Source organism: Carcharhinus amblyrhynchos, chromosome 26, assembly GCF_965287045.1.
Source record: "Carcharhinus amblyrhynchos chromosome 26, sCarAmb.v2.hapA, whole genome shotgun sequence".
Taxonomy (NCBI): Eukaryota; Metazoa; Chordata; class Chondrichthyes; order Carcharhiniformes; family Carcharhinidae; genus Carcharhinus; species Carcharhinus amblyrhynchos.
This window is the reverse complement of record NC_137349.1, coordinates 2,695,268-2,721,934: the sequence shown is the minus strand read 5'-3', so window position 1 is coordinate 2,721,934 and position 26,667 is coordinate 2,695,268. Positions and strand designations below refer to the sequence as shown.

The 26,667-nt window shown below is 44.7% G+C and overlaps 1 protein-coding gene across 2 annotated transcripts in view; it reads left to right on the top strand.

The window, feature by feature from the left end:
* LOC145358725 (TLE family member 5-like) overlaps nt 1–26,667 on the top strand; it is a 128,092-nt gene that overhangs the window by 95,123 nt on the left and 6,302 nt on the right. For both annotated transcript variants that reach the window (XM_080212976.1, XM_080212975.1), the window contains exons 5-6: nt 25,745–25,807; nt 26,013–26,087. In XM_080212976.1, coding sequence (XP_080069102.1) covers nt 25,745–25,807; nt 26,013–26,087 — 138 coding nt within the window. The remainder of the gene's footprint in view (nt 1–25,744; nt 25,808–26,012; nt 26,088–26,667) is intronic.

The following is a 26,667-nucleotide window of genomic DNA, read 5'->3' as shown; positions in this document are numbered from 1 at the left end:
TCGGTGGTCTCACCCCCTGCCCCCTCCCCTCGGTGGTCTCACCCCCTGCCCCCTCCCCTCGGTGGTCTTGTCCAGCTCCACAATCTGAATAATATATTTGCGCTCCTTCAATTCTGTCCTCTTCGGCATTCCCTATTATAATAGAAACAAAGAAACTAGAAGCTGGAGGAGGCCATTCAGCCCTTCGAGTCTGCTCCGCCATTCATTTTGATCATGGCTGATCATTGAATTCGATATCCTGATCCACACCCCACCCGCCCCACATTTCCTTCCGCGTCCCTTGATCCCTTTAGCCCCTAGAGCGATATCTTGTTTCTTCTTGAAATCACACAATGTTTTGGCCTCAACTACTCATCTGTGGGAGTGAGTTCCACACATTCACCATTCACTGGGTGACGAAATTTCTCCTCATCTCAGTTCTAAAAGGTTTACCCTTATCAACAAACTAATGACTGTTAGTTTTGGACTCTCCCACCATTTGGGAACATTGTTCTATGAGATTCCCTCTCATTTTTCTATATTCCAGTGAAGATAATCCTAACTGACTTAATCTCTCCTCATATGACAGACCAGCCATCCCAGGAATCATTCTGGTGAACCTTCACTGCCCTGTTCCTAGAGCAAGGGTATCAAGGATACCAAAACTGCACACAATACTCCAGGTGTGGCCTTACCAACACCCTATACAAATGCAGCGATACATCTGTCACCAAACTCAAATCCCCTCGCTATGAAGGCCAACATAACATTTACCTTCTTTATTGCCTGCTGTTCCTGCATGCTTAGTTTCAGTGACTGATACACGAGGACTGCAAGGTCTCGTTGAGTATCTGCCTCTCAATTTATACTCATTCAAGTAATAATCTGTCTTCCTATTATTGCTACCAAAATGGATAATCTCACATTTATCCACATTGCATCTGACTTACACATGCTCACACACTGGGTGTGTCTGAATCACGCTGAAGCAGCCTCCTCACAGCTCATCCTCCCACCCAACTTCGTATCATCTGCAAATTTGTAGATAATACATTCAGCTCCCTCTTTCAAATCATTTATATATAATGTGAACAGTTGGGGTCTGAGCACAGATCCCTGCTAATCACTGACTGCCAAACAGGAAATGAACCATTTATGCCAACTCTTTGCTTCCCATCTGCTAACCAGCTTTCTATCCATCTCAAGACATTACCTGCAATCCCACGTGCTTTGACTTTACATTGTAGTCTGTTATGTGAGACCTTGTTGAAAGCCTTCCGAAAGTCTAAGTAAACCACACCCACTGGTTCTCCTGGGTCAACTCTACTAGTTACATCCTCACACAATTCCAGTAGATTTGTCGAGCTTGATTTCTCTTCTGTAGTTCCATGCTGACTTTGTCTGATGAGGTCACTGCTTTCTTTGTACGTGCACGCGCTTGTTTCCCCCACACAGTCCTCTACAACGGTCCTTGAATCCTACCTCATTGTTTGGTTATCTGGCCCTTATTTTCTGACGAGGCTTCCTGTCATACTTTTGAAATGATTCTGTGAAGCACCTTGCAGTGTGGGGATGTATAAATAGCTGTTGTGGTCCACTGCTGTGAAGAGCACCTTGTGGTGACACCATACTTGTACTATCGATCAGAATGATATAAGCTGAAACACTTTGAACAAATATAACAGGAGTTGAGACTTCCGGACCCTGCTGCACGTGCATGCAATCGGAAACTTATCTTAAACTAACTGATAAAATTTAACACTGAAAATACCTGTTTAGATCATTTCTGCTTATTGTAGTTTTCATGCACACTGTCAAACCTCCTGTAGAGTTGGATACTCATTGCTAGAATGTAGAGCCTGGCTGCGATGTTTAGTTACTATACTGATCTGTCCCATTTCATGGATAATCTATTTTCCCCAGAAGGTTACAGCAAGCTGTATTAGCTCAGTTGTTAAATATCCATGGGCCACACATTTCATCCTCAGTCTAAAATGGATTAGCTGGGGTGAAATTTCCCTCAGCCCCTTGGATTAGAGAGGGAGGCAGTGTGTCGACGCCTCCCTTCCAGGAGCGCTGCTGGAACTGGGTAGAGATGGATGTTGGAGGTGGATTCATTGGAATCAGCACAACCTACAACTGGGCTACCAGCTGGGCCGAGAGAAACGCTGCCAATTTCCCCTCTTCACAATCGCCCCTCCCTCCCGCCACATTCACATTCCTTCCTTCCCTAAAAGGGTTGACTCATGTTCAAGTGATGACCCAACAAGTGGAATTTCTTAATGAGTCTGCCTTTACGTTGAATCTTGGCTAATTGTTCCAATGTGGGATTCTTGTAGCTGAACCTTCTCTCTGAGCACTGGTACTTTTCTCTATGAATTGTGAGATCGTGGTCAGGTCTGGGATCACTACAGGTCACTACACACATCTCCCTCTTTCACTCATACCCCCTCTCCACACGCACTCACTCATCTCTTTCCCACCCACCTCCCCCCCTGTGCGCATGCGTTCGACTGCACTCACCTTGAATGATCGTACCCCTTGCTGGGTGGAATTGAAGTGGGGATTTTCCTTGGTGTGTGGGACTCTTAGTCCTGACGCAGCTATTAGGGGGTTTGAAAGCAAAAGATAATTTGATCTTTATTTTCTGGGACCCAGGGAATGGCAGAGTTCACAGAAGGCCAATGAGAGTCGCGGACTTAGCTCAAGATGAGCAATTGCATCCAAATCTGTACCAATCAGGTGTGAATTTCAACGTACTCTGAAATTCCACTTTACATCCCACATCCATTCTGCTGCCAGTGTTAATTTCAAAACCACAACGTTAGTTGTCTTTACATTCATCACTCGCTCTTTCATTGTGTTCAATCCCGTCATCTAAACCCTCAACAACTTGAGACTGGAGTTGTCTCGTGCCATTTTTGACCACCACAATCTTCAAAGCAGTGTGCTGGGTGGCAGGATGTGGCACTACATTTGGTCACGGCCAGGCCAGAAACCTGTTGATCAGCTAACAGGAGCTGAAGATAATGGCCGTTGTTTTGATGAAGGGGCAGCGCTCCGAAAGCTTGTGATTCCAAACAAACCTGTTGGACTTTAACCTGGTGTTGTGAAACTTCTTGTTTGTTTTGATGAGATTAAGGTGAACTAGTTTCCAATTCTCCAAGGTTTTAAAGCAAAACAGCCAACTGAACAGTGTAGCAACGACCTCAGTAGTGCTAGCAGTGAGGTAAAGCTAGGTGTTATCCATGCACATGTGGCCGGAACCCAAGTCGAAGGGATATTATTAACATGCTTGTTTTAGACACTCTTATCACTAATATAGACAGGCTGTTAGAGCTAGATTGATAGCTTTGAATCTTATGTATTTACTGGACCTGTTACTGCCAACCAGGATCAGTACACACACTTTAATAGTGTTTGCTTAATGATCAGATAAACCAAACGTTTTGCTCAGCGCGTGAGTTTCTCATTAGTGGGTCTCCACTGGACTGGGACCGAATTATTTCCAACTGGAGTAAGAAATTTCATTCTTTATAAATGTGAAATATAAAGTGCAATTGTGTTAACCCTTCACATTCCTGTTCCCATGATGTTTGAAAAACCATTTATAGAAGATTCTAAAGTTCAGTTTTTAAACAGTTGTCGTGTGGGGAAGACAATTTGCACACAGTAAGATCCCACAAACAGCAGTGTGATAGACCACCAATTAAACAGTTATTGTTTGAGGGATATATGTTCCTACTTTTCTTCAAATCATATTTTTGGTATCTTTCATTTCCACTTGAGAGAGGACAGGAACTTGGTGTAGCATCTCACCTGAAAGAAAGTTTGCCATCACACACCTGCCATCCTACTTTTATTTTTAGCTCCAATACAAATCACTGGATACTGCCATTTCCTCTGGGGTTCAATGGATAATCCAACAGGAGACCAAAGCCCCAAGAAGATGCCAGCCTGGATTATGTCTCTGGAACGTTCTTTAGTTTGTTTATTTATTAGTCACAAGTAGGCTTACATTAACACTGCAATGAAGTTACTGTGAAAATCCCCTGGACGCCACACTCCAACACCTGTTCGGATACGTTGAGGGGGAATTTAGCATGGCCAATGCACCTAACCAGCATGACTTTCGGACTGTGGGAGGAAACCTATGTGAATGCGGGAGAACTTGCAGACTCCACACAAACAGTGACCCAAGCTGGGAATTGAACCCAAGTCCCTGGCATTGTGAGGCAGCAGTGCTAACCACTGTGCCACTTGTGAGTCATTGAGTCAGACACAGTACTGTCAACTGAGTCATGCTTGCTCCACCTTTTGGTGAAACACAGGAGCGAGTTACTGAATGGCAAAGTGGCCCCACAAGCCATGAATGTGAGACCATGAGCAGTTGACTGTTAAATAGTGTTGGCATGAGGTATAGACGTCAGACAAGGTACTGGCCGAACTCCTTTCAGTAGATGCTTGAGAGATTTTGTACCCGCCTGAGTTTAATGATTGATCTGAAAACAACAGTACTTCTGACAAAGCCGCACCCTCCTAGACAACAGTTCAGTGCAATGTTGACCTTGTGATTGAAGAGTTGAGAGCCACACTGTGTTATCTGGCAGAGCTCAGAGGAGTGGTTGAGGTGGGTCCACATCTTCTATCGTTTCATTTTTTAAAATCGTTTTATAAATCACTGGATGTTGCACTTTCCCCTGGAACTCACTGAAGGGTCCAATAGGAGACTAAAGCTCTGGAGGATACAGCTCTGGGAGCAAATAGATCAATTCCTTAGGTGATATGTGCTATTAAATTATATTTGAGGAGGACTGCTTTAAAATGTTTTATTACAAGTGGTCGATTTGCCTGGAAGGACTACACAGTAAGAAGTCTCACAACACCAGGTTAAAGTTCCAACAGGTTTACCCCAGTCCAACTCCGGCATCTCCACATCATGGAAGGACTACAGCAGATGCTGGAAAGCAGGATAATTAATTGTAGCCATGTCGGTGTTTATTTAGCAGAAGGCTTAAAGAGCTTTTGTCTACCAGAGAAAAAGGACACTGGGGGTTTTCTTGATTAAAAGTAATGAAAAGGTGAGTTAGGTATACAGAGTCATATAATCATGTGATACCAGAAATGGAAAGAGCTAAGTTTGTAGCTGGGAAAAACAGCTTTGAGTTCAGAGCTGGAGACTCTGTTTAAAGATAACCCATAAGCTGCTCTCTCTCTCTATAAAATGTGCCTGGAAACTCAAAGCTGGTAAGCCTAGTAGGGTTTAAGATGATAAGAGAAATATCACTTAATTGGAACTGAATAGTGATAAGTTAGAAATTGAGTTGTTTCTTTTCGTGTTTAAAGATTGTTTAATGGTTAAAAGTGAAGCTGTTTCATTTTTTTAAGAGTGATACTTGAACTATGTTATGACTAAAGCTTGTTTTGATTAAAACAAAATGGTCCTAATTTGTTAATGGAATGACTCCTGAGCTGAAGCATTCTTTCCTCACATTTATGCCAAAATAGAAAAATAGTTGGGGTCTACTCTGGCTTCATAATATACCCTGGGGTTTCTGATCTGGCAGCTTAACACATTTTCAAGAAGCTGCTTATGTAGCCTATTTTCTATTGTGTATTTTCCAACCCGTTATTTGTGAGGGTCCAGATTACAAAAGCGGAGAGGTCATGGTGGGATTGTATCGAACTTTGATGAGGCCACAGCTGGAGCACTGTGTGCAATTCCGGTCTCCACATTATCGGGAGGATGTGAACACACTGGAGGGGGTGCAGAGGAGATTCATGAGGATGCTGCCTGGGGTGGAACATTCATGTTATGGAGAAAGGGTGGATAGGTTTGGGTTGTTTTCATTTGTAGCAGAGAAGACTGAGGTGCTCAGGATTATGAGGGGCGTGGACAGGGAGCAGCTGTTCCCCGTAGTTGAAGGGTCAGTTACGAGGGGGCGGAAGTTAAAAGTGAGGCGTGTGGGGTTTTGGGGGGATTTCAGGATTAACATTTTTTATTCAGAGTGTGGTGTCGGCCTGGAATGCACTGCCTAAGAAGCTAGTGGAGGCGGGAGTAGAGGATGTTAACACTGCAATGAAGTTACTGTGAAGGTACACCTGCTTGTGACTAATAAATAAACTTTAAATTTTATGCCTCACATCCTTTTAAAAAGTACCTGGATGAGTACTTGGCACACCATAACATTCAAGGCTATGGGCCAAGTGCTGGCAAGTGGGATTAGGTGGGCAGGTCAGGGCATTTCATGCAAAGGTGCAGACTTGATGGGCCGAAGGGTCTCTTCTGCACTGTAGTGTTCTGTTAAACAACACACTGCAAGCCTGCCAGAAAATCGAGACTTGCTGATGATCATGGTTGTTGATGGTGCAATAATGGGAAAGGTTTGGATTCTGAAAGGATGAGCTGAAGGTCTCCTGCCCCACCCCGCCACCACCCCAAGCTGATGATGTGATTATTTGTGGTTGGTTCATTGAGAGCTTGTAGGCGTTGGCTGTATGTATGGTCAAAATAGTGCGGCTCCAGACAATAGTCAAGAATATTGGAGGAAGAGCAGGAGCACAAGGATGGTTCTTGTAATCAATGGTGAATAATTGATCACCCATGACAAGTCAACAGATTCTCAGCACAGGCTACCAATGGGTATCTAAGCCTACTGCACATTGTGGTCAGATTGACTCAAATTCCATATGCACTGTTGTTGTTGTTGTTGAAATGGGCTGTTTTGTTTGTATTTGTGTCCCACTGTGGTGGTCATGAACTGGATGTGGCCTTACAGGAGTCAAAAGTCTTCAACTGATTCGCTCTGTGGGAGATTGCAGCAAGCAGTCTCCTTGGAAATGTTGAGTAGTTTGATGTTAGATTTACGAGCATGTTTGTCCATCAGTGTTCACAGCAATCTGCCTATGGAGAAATAATGTTTGACAGGAGCGACACAGAGGTTAGCACTGCTGCCTCACAGCACCAAGGACCCAGGTTCGACTCCAGCCTGGGTCACTGTCTGTGCAGAGTCTGCACATTCTCCCTGTGTCTGCATGGGTTTCCTCCGGATGCTCTGGTTTCCTCCCACAATCTCAAAGACATGCTATTTAGGTGCATCGGCCATGCTAAATTCTCCCTGGGTGTAACGGCAAAGGCTGCAGAGTGTGGTGACTAGGGAATTTTCACAGTAACTTCACTGCAGTGTTATTGTAAGCCCACTTGTGACACTAATAAATAAAATTAATAAAACAAAGAAAGTTGTATTATTCGGGCTGGTACTCATGAGGGTGGGCAAGGAATTAGATTGCAAATCAGCCATGGCCTCATTGAAGGGTGACCAACTTTGAGAGGGCAAAAATGAAAGGATGTTTCACCAGAGAAAGATCGGGTGGGGGTGGTGGTTGGGGGCCAGGGGGGAGGTGGTTGCTGCTTCTGGATCTCCCTCAACCAGCCTCTAGCCTGCGCCTGCACGGAGCCCCCAAAGGTTAGGCCTCGCAGACACTGCCCTTGCCTGGAATTGGCTAGAAACTTCACTGGAGGCCAATACCCCTGGTCTCTGCCCTGAGTGAGCCACTGCCACCACCCAAACACAATCCCGAAGCACCCTGCTGGCCCAGACACCTCAGGACGGAGTTTCACCCTCCCAGTGGCCTCACTGGCTCCCTGGACATGCACCTGGCCTGGCCAAGCTGGGAAGAAAGTGGTGCTAGCCATTGTTGAAATGTTGTTGCCTCATGGCTGTCTGCCCATCTGCTCTGTAAAAAGTCTGACAACTGTGTTTACCCCAGTCCAACGCCGGCATATCCACATCACATCTGCTCTGTGCCAGCTCTGGGCTGTAAGTGTGCGAGGAGAGAAATCTAGGACGAATGGCATCCTGAGAAGCCTGCATGTGAGGCCAGAGGGCAAAATCCTGGAGAGTTCTGAGAAATCTGGTCTTGTGGATCACCAGGAGCAGATCAGGTTCCAGGGGCCTAAATGGTTTACTCCTGTTCCGTTGGAGACTGAAAGAGTCCTCGAGAGAAAATAGAGCATTTTTTATGTGGCTGACTTGCACTAAATCCTTTCTTCTGCCTGTGTACATAAAAGTAATTGGTTTAAATTACATTGCATATGAGCTGTATAATGCATCGAGTCTAAAAATGCATTAATCGCCAGCACTTAATGCTAACAATTATTCATTTTTTTTAGTGTTGTTATCTTTACAGCCAAACACATTATCTCATTCCTCTCTGCTTCGTTTAAATACATTTCATTTTTTAAATCAGTTTTGGTCTCCTTACCTCAAAGGATGTATTGCTATAGAGGGAGTGTAACGAAGGTTAACTGGACTTGTTCTGGGGTCGGTGGGAGTGTCTTATGAAGAGAGATTGGACAAACTGAGAAGTGATCTTATTGAAACCTATAAAATACTGAAAGGAATATTCAGGGTAGATGTGGGTAGGGTGTTTCCCTTGGCTGGGGAGGCTAGAACTAGGGGAATAATTACAAAATGAGGTGGAAACCACTTAGGAGCAAGATGAGGAAAGATTTCTTGACTCAGAAGGGTTATGAATCTTTGGAATTCTCTACCCCAGAGGGCTGTGGAAGCTCACTCATTGAGTGTGTTTAATGTAGAGATTGAATTCTGATTAGTAATAACGTAAAGGGTTAGTGTGGGTAAAGAGCATTGGAAATGCCCAATCAGCCATGATTGTATTGAATGGCGGAACATGCTTGATGGGCTGAATGGCCTACTCCTCCGAGCAAACATTCACTGGGCTATTGTGTCCAAATATACAACACTTTTTTTCAGAAGAATGTCAGTGCTTTGAAGAGGAATTTATAAAAGTACCAGGAGCGAAAGACTGTAACTGGTGGAGTGTTTGGAAAGATTATAGTTTTTCATCTTAGACGAGGGGTATAGAATCCTACAGTAAGAAGGCAGCCATTCAGCCCATCATGTCTGCACCGACCACAATCCCACCCAAGCCCTATCCCCATTACCCCACGCATTTACCCTAGCTAGTCCCCTATGACACTAAGGGGCAATTTAGCATGGCCAATCCACCTAACCAGCACACCTTTCAGACTGTGGGAGGAAACCCGAGCACCCAGAGGAAACCCACACAGGCACAGGGAGAATGTGCATGCTTTCAGAGAGGCTTAATTCAGTGTTACAAAATTATAAAAGTTTTTTTTTAGAATAGGTGGCGGGGGGGGGAAACTGTTTCCACTTGCAGGAGGGTAGATAACTAACCGCATAAAGGTGATGGATAACTGGCTAAAAGCATTGCCTGGATTTTGGAGAGTGGGAGCTGGGATTTTTTGATTTAAATCAGTGCATTATGATCTGGAATGAACAGTCTGAAAGGATGGCAGGAGGATTTTCTGCGGTAACTTCTTTCGAGGGAATAATTAGGTTCCGGTTTAAAAAGGAGAGGCTTGCATGGTTGCAGGAACAAGGCAGGGGATTGGGATTAATTGGATAGCACTTTCCAAGAGCTGTAATAAGGCATTGTGGACCAAAAGATCCTCTGTGCTGTAAGATTTGATGATTTTATATCGACATCCATTACAGTTCAAAGTTTTAGCTGAGCCAGAGTTGATGTAGCAATCAGCACTCAGTCAAAGCCCCAAGGTGGGATTTGAGTACATGGCGTGGACTATTACTCACTCCCTGATAAGTCAGAGCATCATGCTCTTTAGATGAGGTGTTCCTGGTTTTATGCTGTCTTTCTCTGTGGGGGTGAATGTGAAGAGGAAAGGGTGGAAAATAACCTGCTTCGCTATCACGATGGCTGGAACACGCTCGCTGCATCAACCAATCATCTCCTGTCCATCAATTTTGATAATTCGACTCCACCCAGGATAAAGCAGCCCACTTGATTGACACCACATCCACTCCCTCCACCGCTGACACACACACTGCTGCGGCTGCATCATCTACAAAATGCACTCCCACAATTGGAAGAGAACTTAGAGATGGTGTCCACCAGCTCCATGCCAGGGGAAGAGGCAAAGGGCCAACTCGGATGAACTGGCCCTTTATTCCATCGCCGTTAAAGGGGGTGGTAACTCTGCAACAAATGGTGGCTGCACTCGCTTGTGTCACTTGCTGTCATTAAAAAGTTGCGTTCACGTGGCAGTTTTTGCAATTGCTGGATGTCTGAGAAACAGGCAGCCGTGCGATTGTGGCCTGTTCTTGTGCTGTTAATTGGGGCCTAACTATTGACAGGGACGTCGAGGACTCATCTCTTCGAAATGGTGCTGTGGGATCTTTAACTTCTGCTCGAGCAGGCAGATGGGGCCTCAGTTTCGCAACTCGACTAAAAGGTGACACCTCCCAACATGCAGCACTCCCTCCAAATTGCACTGGCCCAATCACAGCCCTGATTTTTGTGCTCAGTACTGGGAGTGGGACTTGAACCCAGAACCTTGCGTCTTGAAGGCAAAAGTATTATCCAAAAACATCCCTCCATATCCAGTTAATTATAAATGTAATTGTCTCCACTGACACATGGGAAGGGAGATTTTGAGTCCATCTGCACTGTCTCTTGACAGTCAATGGTGTTACTATCACTGAGTCCCCCATTGTCAACATCCTTGGGTTTAACCATTGACCAGAAACTCAACTCGACTCACACATAAACACAGTGGCTACCAGAGCAGGTCAGAGGCTAGGAACATTGCAGTGAGTAACCCACCTCCAGACTCCCCAAGGCCTGTCCACCATCTACAAGGTGCAACTCAGGAGTGTGATGGAAAACTCCCCACTTGCCTGGATGGCAAGCTCCAACAGCACACAAGAAGCTCGGCACCATCCAGGACCACGCAGCCCACTTGATTGGCATCACATCCACTTCCTCCACCACTGACGCTCAGTAGCAGCAGTGTGTACCATCTACAAGATGCACTGCAGCAATTCACCAAAGATCCTGTGACAGCACCTTCCAAACCCACAAATGTTTCCACCTAGAAGGATAAAGGCAGCAGATACCTGGGAACATCACCATCTCTAAGTTCTCTTCCAAGCCACTCACCAAGTTAAGTTGGAAATGTATCACCACTCCTTCAAAATCCTGGAATTCCCTCCTAATGGCATTGTAGGTCAACCCATAGAGTGTGGTCTGCAGCGTTTCAACAAGGCAGCTCACCGCCATCTTCTGGAGGGCAGCTAGGGATGGGCAGTAAATGCTGGCCAGCCAGCGATGCCACTGTCCCATGAATAAATTTTTAAAAAATCCAAGAACTCAGTGCAGAAAAAGTGACTGCACCGAGGAATAACAAAATGGTTTGGTGATGGATCTGTGCTCTGAAATGCTTCCAAAAGGAGAACCCCATCTAGAGAGATCAGAGAGAATGAGCTGAGATCAGATCAGACCAGTCCAGGCCTGTTCAGCGATGCTTTCTGTACGTCTCCCTGGGGCTCATCTGATGAAGGCAGCGAACATTTGAGCTTAGAAAGAACTTCTCATCCCATTCTGTAGGTCAGTCAAGGATCTCCCAATTAGCCTGAAACACCTTGAGATTTAAAGGAGTGCTCGTTCGTGCACAAGTGATAGATGGATGTGTCGATTTTGAATTGGAGGTTTGTTAGAGCAGAATCAATGATCAGTTAGAGTAAGACTTTTATCAGTGAAAGATGCCTGAAATCACTCCATATCCAGTGGATATAAAGGTTGCGATGTAAGTAGCCATTTTAGAATAGAGTAGAATCCCTAAGTGCAGAAAGAGGCCATTGAGTCCACACCAATGACAAAACCACCCAGGCCTTATCCATGTTACCCCATTTCTTCAGCCAGGCCCCCGACACTAAGGGGCAATTTAGCATGGCCAGTCAACCTAACCTGCACATCTTTGGGCTGTGGGAGAAAACTGGAGCACCCGGAGGAAACCCATGCAAAAACAGGGAGAATGTGCAAACTCTACAACAACAGTGACCCAAGGCTGGAATTGAACCTGAGTCCAGTGCTTACCACTGTGCCACCTGGGACACAGCAAGATCGATCAGTCCTGACTACAATGCTGTGGTGGTTTAAACAGCTGGTGACAGGCATTGTCTAAACTTGCGTGTGAAGAATGGCCACTTAGGTAGGTGAGGGCTATGCCCCATGGAGGTCCACCAGCAGAAAACTAATGCCTAATCAAGAAGACGGGTGGGCAGAAGGAGAGCATTGGTACAAAAAGGAGAGAGAAGCTACTAAGTTGCATGGAAATTCCGGTTTTGCAAGGTTAGAAATTGCCAAACAGCTGTGACAGTTTCTACGTAGCTTTAGTGTGGTCCAAAAGATGGTTAGGCCCAGTTTGTTGTCCCACGTTGAACATTGTGTGCATTCCGGGTGAGAGGCAGGGACAATGTTGACTTTCATATTGGGTATAGAATGAACAGCGTCCTTAACTTGTCTGTAATCTCATCACTGAGTGAATGGTCTTCTCACCGTGTGTGTGTCTGTGTCAGGGGATGGGGAGGGGTGGAGGGATGAGGTTTGGGGAGATTTGGGTTTTATGTGTGTGTGTGTGTGTGTCTAGATGGGGCTGTGGGAGTGGGGATTGTGTGTGTCTGTGTGGGGGTGTTAAGGTTTGTGTGCACACGTGGTGGGGGGGGAATGTTACGGTTTGTGTGTGCGCGCGTGGGGGTCTGTTAAGGTTTGTGTGCACGTGTGTGGAGGGGTGTGTTGGAGGGGTGGGGGTGTTGTGTGTGTGGGAGGTTGGGGGTGAGAGAGGTTGTAAAAAGTCACTCAGTGTTGGAGTGAGTGCAAATGTTCAACCCTCTCTTTATAGAAATGGAGCTGCCACCAGGAGCGGTGATGATAGTAAAGTGAGCTGTGTTTTGTGGTGTGGGGAGGGATTTGAAGGAGGGGGAGTTTGTGCACATTTATATTACAGGTCGAAGGCAGCAGCGAATGTTCATGCTAGTCTATCACCGCTCGTGATTAATCGTTTACAAGAAGGCTGTAATCATTACATCCTTACTGCCTAGCTCAGAAGATCAATGAGATTTAGTAAAGCATATTATCACTGAGGGAGCTGCTAATTCAATCAGACCCTGATGTCCTGGCTACAGCAGCAATTCAGCGCCTGTCTGGAAAATAAGTGGTGCGATTAGCAAAGCAATTTGCGGTCTCTGCTCCCATTGTCATAGCAACGGTGGTCAGATCGGTCCAGTTTCCAAGTATCTAAATAAAATTAAGACGCTTCAGCAAATAACTGTCTTCAGGCCATTATTCAGATCTCTTAATCTGCCTGTAATCTCTGCTCTTTGTTCTTACTCTGGTATGAGCTGACATCCCCTCGTGGAAGGAGGTTAACCCTTGGGCTGCTGCAGCCCTGATTCAAACTTCACCTCCTCCTTTTACAATTAGTGTTCTCATGGAATTCCAGTGAGTTGACGCTGCTCGATCGATGCAGTTTTCAAGGGCATCTTGTTCCATCGAGTTTGAGGTGGGGTCGGGGGGTTGATTTGAGTTGATTTTTTTTTCCTCTTCTTCTGTGGATCGTGGGCCTGACTGACCAGCATTTATTGTCCAGCCCTACTCCTCCTCGAGGGCTTATATTAACACTGCAATGAAGTTAATGTGAAAATCCCCTGGCTGCCACCCTCCAGCACCTCTCGAAGATATCATTGCGAAAGACATGACCAAAGAGGGGAGATTGGTGGCTGCTACATTTGCTGGTTGAATTATCTTGCCATTCTGAGTCTAACTCATTCTTTTAACCATTCTCAACAATTTACTTTCTCGATTCTGAAATGATCCTTGGAATGTTTGCCTCCATTTCCAGACAAGGAAACCCCAACCGAATCCTTCACTGAGTTTTTAAAGGATTCTCACAAAGACATGGGCATCGCTGACTAGGACAGCATTTTTACTATTTGTCATTCAGCAGATTATGGCTGACTTGTATCTCATCTCCATCTATCTACCTGGGTTTTGTAACTCTCAATAGAGAAATCTAGCAATCTGTTAATTTCTCAACAGCTTTTTCAGGGAGTGAGATCAAGGTGTCTCCCATCCCATTTTATGGAAAAGTGCATTTGGTTTCAGTCCTGGATGAAGGAGCAGCTCGTGCTTCCAAATAAACCTGTTGGACTTTAACCTGGTGTTGTGAGACTTCTTACTGCTCCTGGATGGACTAGCTCTATTTTTCGGGTTACGTCCTTGTTCTGGACTTCCCACCAGAGGAAGTAGTTTCTCTCTCACTCCCGCCCCATCAGTTCCAGCCTAGTTTATACAATGTATCCTCATAATTTAGCCTTTGTTAACCATGGCATTATCATAGGGAATCTCCACTACACTCACACTTCTAGTGCTAAACGTGCCTTTCACAAAGTTAAACCTATGCCGCTTTTCTTTGCAGTTCTGTTTTAACCTGGGGTTAAATCCAATAATTAACCCCTTTCTTTCGAAAAGGTAACTTCCAAGATTAAAACTTTGGATTTTCGGATCGGTGATCTAGATGAAAGGTGGAGCGGGCTGAATGGCCTATTCCTGCTTCTAGTTTGTGTTTTATCCTGCTTGTGTGAACAGCTGGAGAATTCCAGCCAGTATCTTTCTGCATGGTTGCTTCAGGGACATGGGAATAGGGTGATCATGTGAGACTGGAGTTACTGCCTGTCTGAAGGATAAACACCAGCATGGACCAGTGAAACGTAATGTCTGGTTTCTATGTTGCAGTATCTCCCTGTATTTCTGGTATCAAGTGCAGTCATTTGAGTTGAGTTCCTGAAGAATGAGCCAATGATGGTTATTACCCGCTGAAGTTTTCTCTTCCTCCTGGAGTTACAGGATGCGGAAGGAGGCGATTCAGCCCATTGTGTCTGTGCCAGCTCGTTTTGAAAGAACTAGCGCTACGTGCTAGCTAACTCCCAAAGTTTTTGCAAATTTTTTGCCTTCCAAGCCTTTATCTAATTTCCTTGTGGAAGTTAGTAGCAATGCATTCCACCTCATCATAACTCATTGTTTTGTCAGGTTTATGTGTTCCTATGAAGTGAGTTGGGATGTTTTGTTGTGTTGAAGGTGCTACATAGATGTAACATTGAAAGCAATTACTTTTAACTTGGTTCCTTTGCATGCTTTTACAACTGTTCAGGGGGAATATGGTGGACTCGAGTTATCCAGAGGCCCAGTCTGAAGCTCTGGGTTCAAATCCCACCATGGCAGCTGGTGGAGTTTAAATTTGATTGTTAAACATTTGGAATTGAAAGCTAGTCTCGGTAATGGTGACTTTTATGGCAGCTATCAATTGTCCAAACCCATCTGGTTCACAAATATCCTTTAGGGAAGGAAATCTGCTGTCCTTACCTGCATGGTGCACAGTGGTTAGCACTGCTGCATCATAGCGCCACGAACCCAGTTCAGTTCCTGGCTTGGGTCACTGTCTGTGTGGAGTCTGCACGTTCTCCCTGTGTCTGCATGGGCTTCTTCCTATGGTCCAAAAGGTGTACTGGCTAGGTTGATTGGCCATGCTAAATTCTCCCTCAATGTACCTGAACAGGTGCTGGAGTGTGGCAGCTGGAGGATTTTCACAGTAACTTCATTGCAGTGTTGATGTGAGCCTACTTGTGACAATAATAAACTTAAAACTGGTCTGGCCGACATGTGGCTCCAGATCCACAGCAATGTGGTTGACTCTTAAACTGCCCTCTGAAATGGCCTAGCAAGCCACTCAGTCCAAGGGCAGTTAGGGATGGGCAATTAATGCTGGCCAGCCAGCACCCAGGGTAAAGTGGGGGATCTTACAGAAGCTTACAGAATGCTGAAAGGCCTGGATAAAATGGGCATGGAGAAGATGTTTCCATTTCGAAGAGAGATAAGGATCTGAGGACACAGCCTCAGAGTAAAGGGACAACCCTTCAGAACCAAGATGAGGAGGTATATCTTTGGTCAGAGGGTGGTGACTCTGGAATTCATTACCTCAAGGCTGTGGAGGCTAGGTCATTGAGTATATTTAGGACAGCGATAGATAGGTTCTTGATTAGTTAGGGGATCAAAGGTTACGGGGAGAAGATGGGTGTTAAGAAACTTATCAGCCATGATCAAATGGTGGAGCAGACCCGATGGGCCAAATGGCCTAATTCTGCTCCTATATCTTACGATCTTTAGGCCCACGTCCCATGAAGGAATAAAGAAATATCATTATTTGGCAATCAAAAATTACAATTTTCCTGACTGCGCACTTTTGGCTGATTTGAACATGATGATCCACATATTTGGTTTCATGCATTTAAAAAATCAAGTCTGTGGAAAGGAAGCAAAAAAAACCAAAAGAAGTGTAGCTACTGATTTTGTTCTAAACATGCCCAGCAAGCCCCTTTAAATCGTTTAATATCTGTGATCGTGGATCCTGTATTGTCAAAACGGGGGTGGGGGTGAAAGGTGTGAGACTTAATTAGTAATTATCGAACAGCTTGTAAAATTCCATTGAAAGAAGGAAGAGGAAAGGGTCAACTTACAAATGGGGAAGGAAACTATAAGCCAAAGCTTTGAGTGCAGTTCAGAATGGAGAGAATTAACCTACAGTCCCTTTGAGGCACAATAGGCTTTTTTGTGGTGGAGAGAAAAGGTTGTCAATTTGCCTAAACTCTCCTCAGAGGAGCAGCTTTGGACCACCCAAACTCTCATCACTTAGTCTCTTTAACACTTGCTCCTGACTGATGGATTGGTAAATCCCAGAGGTAACAGGCAATGTTCTAATTCCATTGCCACTCAGCCCCACTACCAAAACAATCATATTAAATGCTGATTTCCATTGACTTGTTCTCTGCTCGAATGCATTGCAGCTTTTAGTTTGTGCTTGGTAAGGAACGGTCTGTGTTTCACAGGGAGTGGGTCAAGATGAATGTAAATGATGGAGAATGCACTCCTGCTGAAGTTAATGTTGATTGTACTGGGGTTGATGTGACCTTTTATCCACTCAAACGTTTGGAGGGATATGAATTGATTTGATTTGATTTATTATTGTCTCACGTTTTAGCAAACAGTCTCCGATCCATCGACTTCATCTTCACTTCTCGCTGCCTCAGAAAAGCAGCAGTGTAACCAAGGACCCCCCACACCCCGGACATTCTCTCTTCCACCACCTTCCGTCAGGCGAAAGATTCAAAACTCTGAGGTCACGTACCAACCGACTCAAGAACAGCTTCTTCTCTGCTGCTGTCAGACTTTTGAATGACCCTACCTCGCATTAAGTTGATCTTTCTCTACGCTCTAACAGTACTTTTCACTTTTGATTTGATTTATTATTGTCACGTGGGTGTATTAGTACATAGTGAAAAGTATTGTTTCTTGTGCGCTATACAGACAAAGCATATCATTCATAGAGAAGGAAATGAGAGAGTGCAGAAGGTAGTGTTACAGTCATAGCTAGGGTGTTGAGAAAGATCAACTTAACACAAGATAGGTCCATTCCAAAGTCTGGCAGCAGGGAAGAAGCTGTTCCCGAGTCAGTTGGTACGTGACCTCAGACTATTGTATCTTTTTCTAGCACCTTCTTCCGTCAGGAGAGAATGTCCAGGGTGCGTGGGGTCCTTAATTATGCTGGCTGCTTTGCCGAGGCAGAAGGGCAGTGCCCATGGGTGGGAGACTGGTTTGCGTGAAGTCCATTCAAAAATAAAATTTGACTTTTACATTGGAGCTTTTCATTTCCAAATGTTAGAAATCTTGTGCTTACTGAGCACTTTTCACGAATTCTGGGTATTTAGATAACTTTACAGCCAATGGGCTGTTTGTGATCTGCAGACATTAGAATGATATTGCAAGCTGTGACAGCCAATTTATGCACAGCAAGATGCCACCAATGGCAATGACAGTGACGATATTGTCTGGTTTGTGGGTTGTTTGGCTGAATGTTGGTAAAAATGGTGAGAAATCTCTTGCCTTCAAAACACAGTGTGAAGATAAGGGGTAAACTTTCTACCCTCGAATCATAGAATCCCTACAGTACAGAAGGAGGCCATTCAGCCTATCGAGTCTGCACTGATCACAATCCCACTGGGGTCCTATTTCCGTAACCCCACATATTTAACCTGTTAATCCCCTGATGCTAAGGTCAATTTCCCGTGACCAATCCACCTAACCTGCACATCTTTGGAGTGTCGGAGGAAACCCATGTAGACATGGGGAGAATGTGTAAACTCTACACAGACAGTGACCTGAGGCCAGAATCGAACCTGAGTCCTGGCATTGTGAGGCAGCAGCGCTAACCTGAGTGCCACCATCCCGGACTGAGGGGAGGAGAAGTTTCTTCACCCAGAGAATGGTGAATCTGTGGAATTCACTACCACAGAATGTAGTTGAGACCAAAATGTTGTGCAATTTCAACATGAAATTAGGTATAGCTGTTGGGGTTGAAGGGATCAAGATATTGAATTTGATGATCAGCAATGATCAAAGTGAATGGTGGAGCAGGCTCGAAGGACTGAATGGCCTCCTCCTGGTTTTAGCTTCTATGTTTCTGTCTGGCTTGCAATCTCTCTTTACGTACACCCGAGTGTGCAGACAAGGCCTTGGTTTAACATTCTAGCTGAAAAGATGGTGCCAGACTAGAGTGACTACCTGGATTCTGTGCTTGGCTAATAGGAGGAGGGCTTGAACCTAAAGCCTTCTAATTCTTTCAGTTGAGATATTAAAAATGAAGCCACCCACTCTTTCCCCCAGGCTCTGTCCTTCACCCCCCCCAAAAAAAAACAATTAAAGTATAGGGCGCTCTCCCAGAAAAGTGAGGTAATGCATTTCGGAGGGGTGGGGGTGATGAACAGGCAAGAGAATACACAATAGTTCGCTAGGAAGTACAGAGTGACTAAGGGGTGCATGCCCAAAAGATCTCAGAAGGCAACATGATAGGTTGATAAGATGATTAAGAAGGCATATTGGCATACTTGCCTTTATTAGCTGAGACATGGAATCTAAGAACAGGAGGATTATGATGGAGCTGTATTAAACGCTGGTTAGGCCACAGCTAGAGAATGCTGTGTGCAGATCTGGTCGCTATAGCACAGGAAGGATGTGATTGCACTGGAGAGGGTACAGAGGAAAATCATAAGAACATAAGAAATAGGAGCAGGAGTAGGCCAACTAGCCCTTCGAGCCTGCCCCGCCATTCAATAAGATCATGGCTGATCTGTCTTGGCTCAGTTCCACATTCCCGCCCTCTCCCCATAACCCTTAATCCCCTCTCATCAAAAACCCATCAACCCGCGTCTTAAAAATATTTAGCGAGGCAGCCTCCACCACTTCAACGGGCAGAGAATTCCAGAGATTCACCACCCTTTGAGTGAAGAAGTTCCTCCTTAACTCCGTTCTAAACCGCCCCCCCTTTATCTTGAGGCTGTGCCCTCTAGTCCTACTGTCCTTTCTGAGCGGGAAGAGTCTCTCCACCTCTATCCTATCCATCCCATTCACCATCTTATACGTCTCAATGAGATCTCCCCTCATTCTTCTGAACTCTAACGAGTACAAGCCTAGTTTATTCAGCCTCTCCTCATAGCTCAACCCCCTCAACTCCGGTATCAGCCTAGTAAACCTCCTCTGCACTCCCTCCAAGGCCAAAATATCCTTGCGTAAGTACGGCGCCCAAAACTGCACACAGTACTCCAGCTGCGGCCTCACCAATGGAGCGTTTGAGCTGTGAAGAGAGAGCTGGATAGGCTGGAGAAGTTCTCCTTAGAGCAGAGAAAGTTAGTGGGGAACCTGATTGAGGTGTACAGACTCTGAGGGACGTAGGCTAGATAAGAAGAAACATTTCCACTTAATTGGTCAAAAACCAGGGGGCACAGATTTAAGGCAAGTGGCAAGAAATTTAGAGGGGATTTAAAATTTTTTTTTTTATCTTGAGGTTAGTTGAAATCTGGAGCTCATTTCCTGAAAGGGTGGTAGAGACAGGAGCCCTCACAATATTTAAGAAGCATTTAGATGAGCATTGGAAATACTATAGCATACAAGCCGCAGACCAAGTGCGGGAAAATTGGATTAGAATGGCTAGTACAGACACGATGGGCCAAAGGGCTACTTTTTGCACTGCAAAACTCAATGAAACTATGACGTTGTGAGGTGATATTGTGCCTTAGGAAATGTATTTATATCATTTTTCGTATAAGAGGTATGGTTAAAATTCAGCTGTTTTACAAGGTGTTGCGTTGTCTAAATAGGCAGCTCAAATGTTGAGGATGGAGATAATACTGATTTTAGCTAATGGTGTGTTTGTCTAAACTGAGTTAATGTATTTGTGTTTACCTCGGTTTCCTTTGGGGTTTCAGAGCAGGGTTTTGATTAGGTTGATTGACAGAAATCATCATGTTAATTGGCAGAGCTAAGCTTGCAGGAGAAACAGTGTTTGAACAGTCAGTTACTGCCTGGTTCTGAAAGAAGCAAGAGGTGCCTTTCTGTCTCTCTCTCTTTTTCTCTTTTTCTCTCTCTTTCTCTCTGGAGGCTGCTGTTTAGGGCTGTGAGAGACAGGTGTCTTTCTCTCTCTGTGCAAAAAGCTCCAGGACTGTTAACGAATCCAAACACACAAGCTTGAGGTTTTGCTAACTAATTTTGAAGAGGTGTTTGAGTCTATAAGAGGAATATTGCTTGAATTGGAACTAATAGAGATATGTTAGCAGTTGTGACTTATATCTTGTCATATTTTTTGTTTAAATGTTATAGTTAAACTATATGGTTAAATTTTGTTTTGTTAAATGCTTCCTAGTGTGCCAGTAGAATCACACCTGGAGTGTAACATTTATCCTCGCAATGCCAAATATAGCAAATAATTGGGGTCGAGTCTAACTTCTAAATATGACTTGGGGTTTCTGACCCATACCTGAACAATTGTCCTGGCCAATATTTCTCCTTCAAGCAACGTTGAAGGGAAAGAAAACAGATTGGCACAGTGGTTAGCACTGTTCCATCACAGCACCAGGGCCCTGAGTTCAATCCCCGCTTTGGGTTACTGTCTCTGCGGAATCTGCACATTCTTGCCATATCTGCATGGGTTTCCTCCATGTGCTCCAGTTTCCTCCCACAGTCTGTAAGGCATGCTGGTTAGGTGCATTGGCCATGTTGCATTCTCCTTCAGTGTACCCAAACAGGCACTGGAGTGTGGCGACTAAGGGATTTTCGAGTAGCTTCATTGCAGTGTTAATATAAGCCTACTTGTGACTAATAAATAAACTTAAAACTTTAGTCCACACCTGGCCCAGAGGTGAGGCAAACCTTAAGCAATGGGTGTCTTCAGGAACCACGGGTCCAAAATCTTCTCTTCCACCCAAGTTTGCTACACTAGTATGCCAGTGTCCTGGAAACAGCATTTCAACTTTAATTGAGGTTGGTACATAATACCGATTTAAGAAGGTAAATAATCCTCTTAGGAATTTATATCCAGTTCTTAAAAGAGCAGTTTTATGGTAGATTAGGAGGTGATACTCTTGAACAAAGGCAAAAAAGGGCACCCAATGTTAAATTGAATTCCAAGGGACTGCATGGTGGCACAGTGGGTGGCACTGCTGTCTCACAGCACCAGGGACCTGGGTTCAATTCTGGCCTCGGCTGACTGTCTTTGTGGAGTTTGCACATTCTCCCCATATCTGCGTGGGTTTCCTCGGGGTGCTCTGGTTTCCTCTCACTGTCCGAAGATGTGTCGATTAGGTTGATTGGCCATGATAAATTAACACTAGTGTCAGCGGGGTTACGAGAATAGGGCCTCAATGGGATTGTGGTCAGTGCAGACCTGATGGGCCGAATGGCCTCCCTCTGCATTGTGGGATTAATGGATTCTATAAACCTCACTCACGTTTTACTGTGTATTAACCTGGCTTTCTGGTAAATTCAACAAAACGCGGCATCCTTTCCTTCCTCCTACCTGAATAAAACGTGGATGGATTAATTTAATGAGTGCGCTGATGTAACTGATCGATTGCATAATACATCAATATGAAAGTGTGGCTTTAGGCACAGCTGGCACAGAACACAACCTGCCACACAACTGCCGAGCTGCTGCTCTTTGGGGAGCTGCGTGTAGTTTATTAAAGTCAGTCCGCTTTAGGATTCTGCTTTAATCAGCATGGAAATAACTGGTAAGCATAAAAATGGTAAGCTAATTGATGCCTCCAAATTATTAATGAAGTTGCTGACGGGAAGTTTGTAACACACGCCAAAAAGCATTCTTCCGTTCCCACTGCAATGTGTAAAAATCATGATGCGACGTGTGACTAGATTGGGAAATCAATACACAGTTCCCCCACCCCCTCCTGCTCATCGCCAAGGGATTGCAACCAGCAAACAACCCCAGAACACACAAAGTTAACACATTGTGTTGAGATTCCAGTAATTAATTCACTGGAGGGTCAGAACAGCAACACAGAATAGCCTTTGTGACAATTATCCAACCGTTAAAAAGACAGACCAACAGGAGAATGCAATGGGGAAGTACAAGCTTCTCAAGCAACCTCATCTCTTGTATAAATAGTTGCAGTTGTTTGAAATTTGGCATTCTTGCATTTGTCCTGATGAGTGCCAGCTGAAAAACTTCTTCAACGTGTGCCCCAACTGGCATTCTTTCCACCCAGTTTTATTTATTGGTGTCACAAGTAGGCTTACTTTGATACTGCAATGAAGTTACTGTGGAAAATCCTCTGTGGGGAGGCACGGTGGCGCAGTGGTTTGCACTGCTGCCTCACAGTGCCAGGGACCCAGGTTCGATTCCTGGCTTGGGTGATTGTCTGTGTGGAGTCTGCATGTTCTCCCCATGTCTGCATGGGCTTTCTCTGGGTTCCTCCCTCAGTCCAAAAGACACGCTGGTTAGGTGCATTAACCATGCTAGACTCCATCAGTGTACCCGAACAGATGCAGGAATGTAGCGACTGAAAGATTTTCACAGTGGCATCATTGCAGTGTCAATGTAAGCCTATTTATGACACTAATAAATAAACTTCCAGAACTAATTGTCCAGCAACCCTACAATTCATAGAAACTCCGTTTTGGCATCAAGATTTCAGTGAAGCAGAATATCCAGGTGTAATTTCAGCACTATATTGATTCACACTGTGGAAAGCACCCTGCCATACAATTAGCTGTATAGATTTTGTCCATTGCAAGTTGGAGTGTCTTTACAGAGAGCTTTTTGAACCATGTGACAGTGCGGTGGATGTACGGGTGAGATGACAGGTCATAGAATCCCTATAGTGCAGAAGGAGGCCATTTGGCCCATCAAAACTGTACCAACCACAATCCACCCAAGCCCGACTCCCGTAACCCCACACATTTACCCTAGCTAGTCCACCTAACACTACGGTCAAATTAACATGGCCAATCAGCCTAACCCACACATCTTTGGAGTGTGGGAAGGAAAACGGAGCTCCTGGAGGAAACTCACGCAACATAGTGGGTAGAGAGTGCAAACTGCACTGATAGTGACCAGAGGCTGAAATTGAACCTGGGTTCCTGGTTCCGTGAGGCGGCAGTGCTAACCACTGTGCCACCCCTAACTCAACTGCCTCATGTGAGGCTCGAACTCACAACCTTCAGATTGAGATTAACACGCTGCCTCCTGCACTGATGAGGCTCTATAATCTGGTGACGTCTGACACCAGGTTAAAGTCCAGCCAGTTTATTTGAAATCACAAATTTTCGGAGCGCTGCTCCTTCAAGTGGTGTGATAGCAGGGTGGGGGGGGTGGGAAGGGGGACACTCTGTGGTGATATAATCAGAGCAGCACAAAGCAGATTGGCAAAACGTTGAATGGGTTCGGTTTAACTGATGATTTTTCTTTTCCCCTCTGCAGTGTAGTTGCCGTAAATATTCTCAGTGACAGCACGGAGAACGCGTAGTCAGGCATCTGTTATTAAGCAGCTGTATCTTGAGAGGTTCTGATGACATCATGAACGTCTTGTGATTCGTAATGTCCCACTTTATTTCTTAAACCAACTCAGCTGTTTTTTTTTTGGAATGGGAGCTTTGGCTTTTTTTTTTAAACAACTGATCCCTCTCGAGCCTAAATAAATCAAGTTATTGCGGATGCTGGAATCCGAAACCAGGACCTGGATCCGGATCTGAAATTTGGTCCCTCTCGAGTGTACGCGTTAGCATTTTTGTAGGTTGACCAGTTGGCTTTGTAGCTGTGTGTCTATGTCTCTCTCTTAGGTGTAAGAAAACATCGACGCACTGCCTGGTCCCCTTCTCCAGGGATATGCTCCCTTGTCTCCACATATCATAATCCTGAGATAGGCACTAGTCATACAGCAGGACGCAGACACAAACTAGCAAGAATCTCTGCTTTTTTTTTGTAGAATTGGTTATAAATATGCTAAATTTCTGCGAGAATTATTTACCTTTTTAAATCACCAAATTACCAGTCTCAACCAATGTTGTTTCCAGGCGCTATTGAGAAATGGAAGCAGGAAGTATTGAAAATACTCAGACTCAGCAGTATCAGTGGAGAGGGAAACAGAGTTAACGTTTCAGGCTGGCGACCTTTTGTCAGGATTGAAATGTTAGTTCTGGTTCTTTCTCCACAGACCTGCTTCCAGCACTTGCCATGCTTATTTCCGATCTCCATCATTTTGTGTTTGTACTAAAGTATGTTCTGTATGACGGTGTGGGCAGTCTGGAACTGCCTGCAATTGGGAAAGGTCAGCAGTAAGACTAGGTGTGAAAACTAGTAAGGCCAGTCACAAATATAGGCATTAGGAGCAGAAGTTGGCAAATTCAGCCCTCCAAACCTGCTCTGCCATTCAGTCAGATCATGGCTGATCTCTCCCTGGTCTCAAATCCACCTCCCCATCTGTTCCCACAAAAAAGCCCTCTCCATTAGTTTTTAACAAATTAGTTAATCCTTTTGGGAGAAACTCCATTTAGTTGACTAATTTAAAATAGACTCTGGATAAAAGCAAATTGTTGCAGATGCTGGAATCTGAACCCAAATGAGAAAATGTTGGAAAATCTCAGCAGGTCTGGCAGCATATGTAAGGAGAGAAAAGAGCTGATGTTTCAAGTCCAGATGACTGTTTGTCAGAAGCTTAATGTGAGTCTTTGGAACTGAAATGAACTGAACTGAAGAACTGTGAAGAAGAGTCATATCAGACTCGAAACGTTAACTCTCGTTTCTCGCTGCACAGATGCTGCCAGACTTGCTGAGTTTTTCTGGCACTTTCTATAATCTCGCAGACTCTTGATTTTAAACCCAAATTGAGTTGAGATTTGGCAAGTCTGAACATGAGTTTCTTAATGGTTTATTAATTATACCGGTAGAATAAAGAGTTGTTAAGGGTTTTAGTTGCACACTTGTTGGTTACAAGGTCATCTTGCTACTCGGGCAAACTGCTCCTTTCTCTCCCTTTCTATTCATAATTACTTTCTTGCCAATTGCAGGGGCGACATGGTGGTCCAGTGGTTAGCACTGCTACCTCACAGCAGCATGGACCTGGGTTCGATTCCCGGCTTGGGTCTCTGTCCATGCAGAGTCTGCACATTCTCACCATGTCTGTGTGGGTTTTCTCTCACAGTCAAAAGACACGCCGGTTAGGTGCAATGGCCATGCTAAGTTCTCCTTCAGTCCACCTGAACAGGCATAGGAGTGTGGCAACTAGGGGATTTTCACAGTAACTTTATTGCAGTGTTAATTTAAACCTACTTGTGACACTAATAAATAAACTTTGACTTTATGAAGTTCTAATGGAAGGTTATTGCTATTAAAGTTGCTGCAGTGTAGATTCTACACCAGGTCTTGATGTTTTTTTGAATTATGTAAAGCCTTGCTTTTGCAGTTGGCGTGTAATCGTAAAATGCCTTTGAAAAGAGTTGAATATTTCTTTTTGTTCCGTTATAGGCTGAAATTGTCAAGCGATTGAATGGAATTTGTGCTCAAGTCATTCCTTTCTTATCTCAGGAGGTAAGGACATCTCGATTCAGTCTTGACTGTTAAAGCAGTGTTTTCAGTGTAAGACTCTGCACCCCTTTATAGTGATGTGACTTGTGTTTGGGTTTGAAATGACTGACCAGTTGCTGAGACTGCTTACTCTCTCTGGTTTGATAAGCTGTGCTCCAGCACTCTGTGCTCCGATTACATTTGTCTTTTTTTTTTGTCTTTATTTCAGCATCAGCAGCAAGTGGTTCAGGCCATAGAACGTGCAAAGCAGGTGACTGCCCCGGAGCTGAACACTGTCATCAGGGTATGTCCGCTTAATTCATTAACACGCGCGCGCACGCTCCGGCTAAACCCATCAAAAAAGGCTCGTGGCGGTTAGTCCGAGACAACTTTGATTTATACTTCAAAGGCTGTGTGTGATGCCACAGGGAGGTCTGGGAAGCAGTGCAATTATGGGAAAGGCTGAAGTGCGATCTAAGCTGTTAATGTAGCAATGCAAACCAGCATTGAAGTCACAATTTCCCCCCCCCCAACCATCCTGCGAAGAGAGCAATCCTTTCTGGAACAAGTAACCATTCTGTGACTAAGTACCAACTGCCTCTGGTGTGGACCCAAGTGAGCATGCTCCAAGCATTCAACCGTAAGAGGCATCACAACCAGGCCTTAACCTGCCTTCACTCAACATTCACATTTTCCATCAGGAATTGTGCTCCAGTCAGATCTGGGGACCCTGTATCTCTCTCTCTCTCTCTCTCTCTCTCTCTCTCTCTCTCCCCCCCTTTCCATCACAGAGATACCATCACCATTCTGGGTGACCTAAACTAATGCAGTACAGATTTGGGAGTTGAACGTTCAGAGTGTGTGCACGTGACATGCAGCTCTTA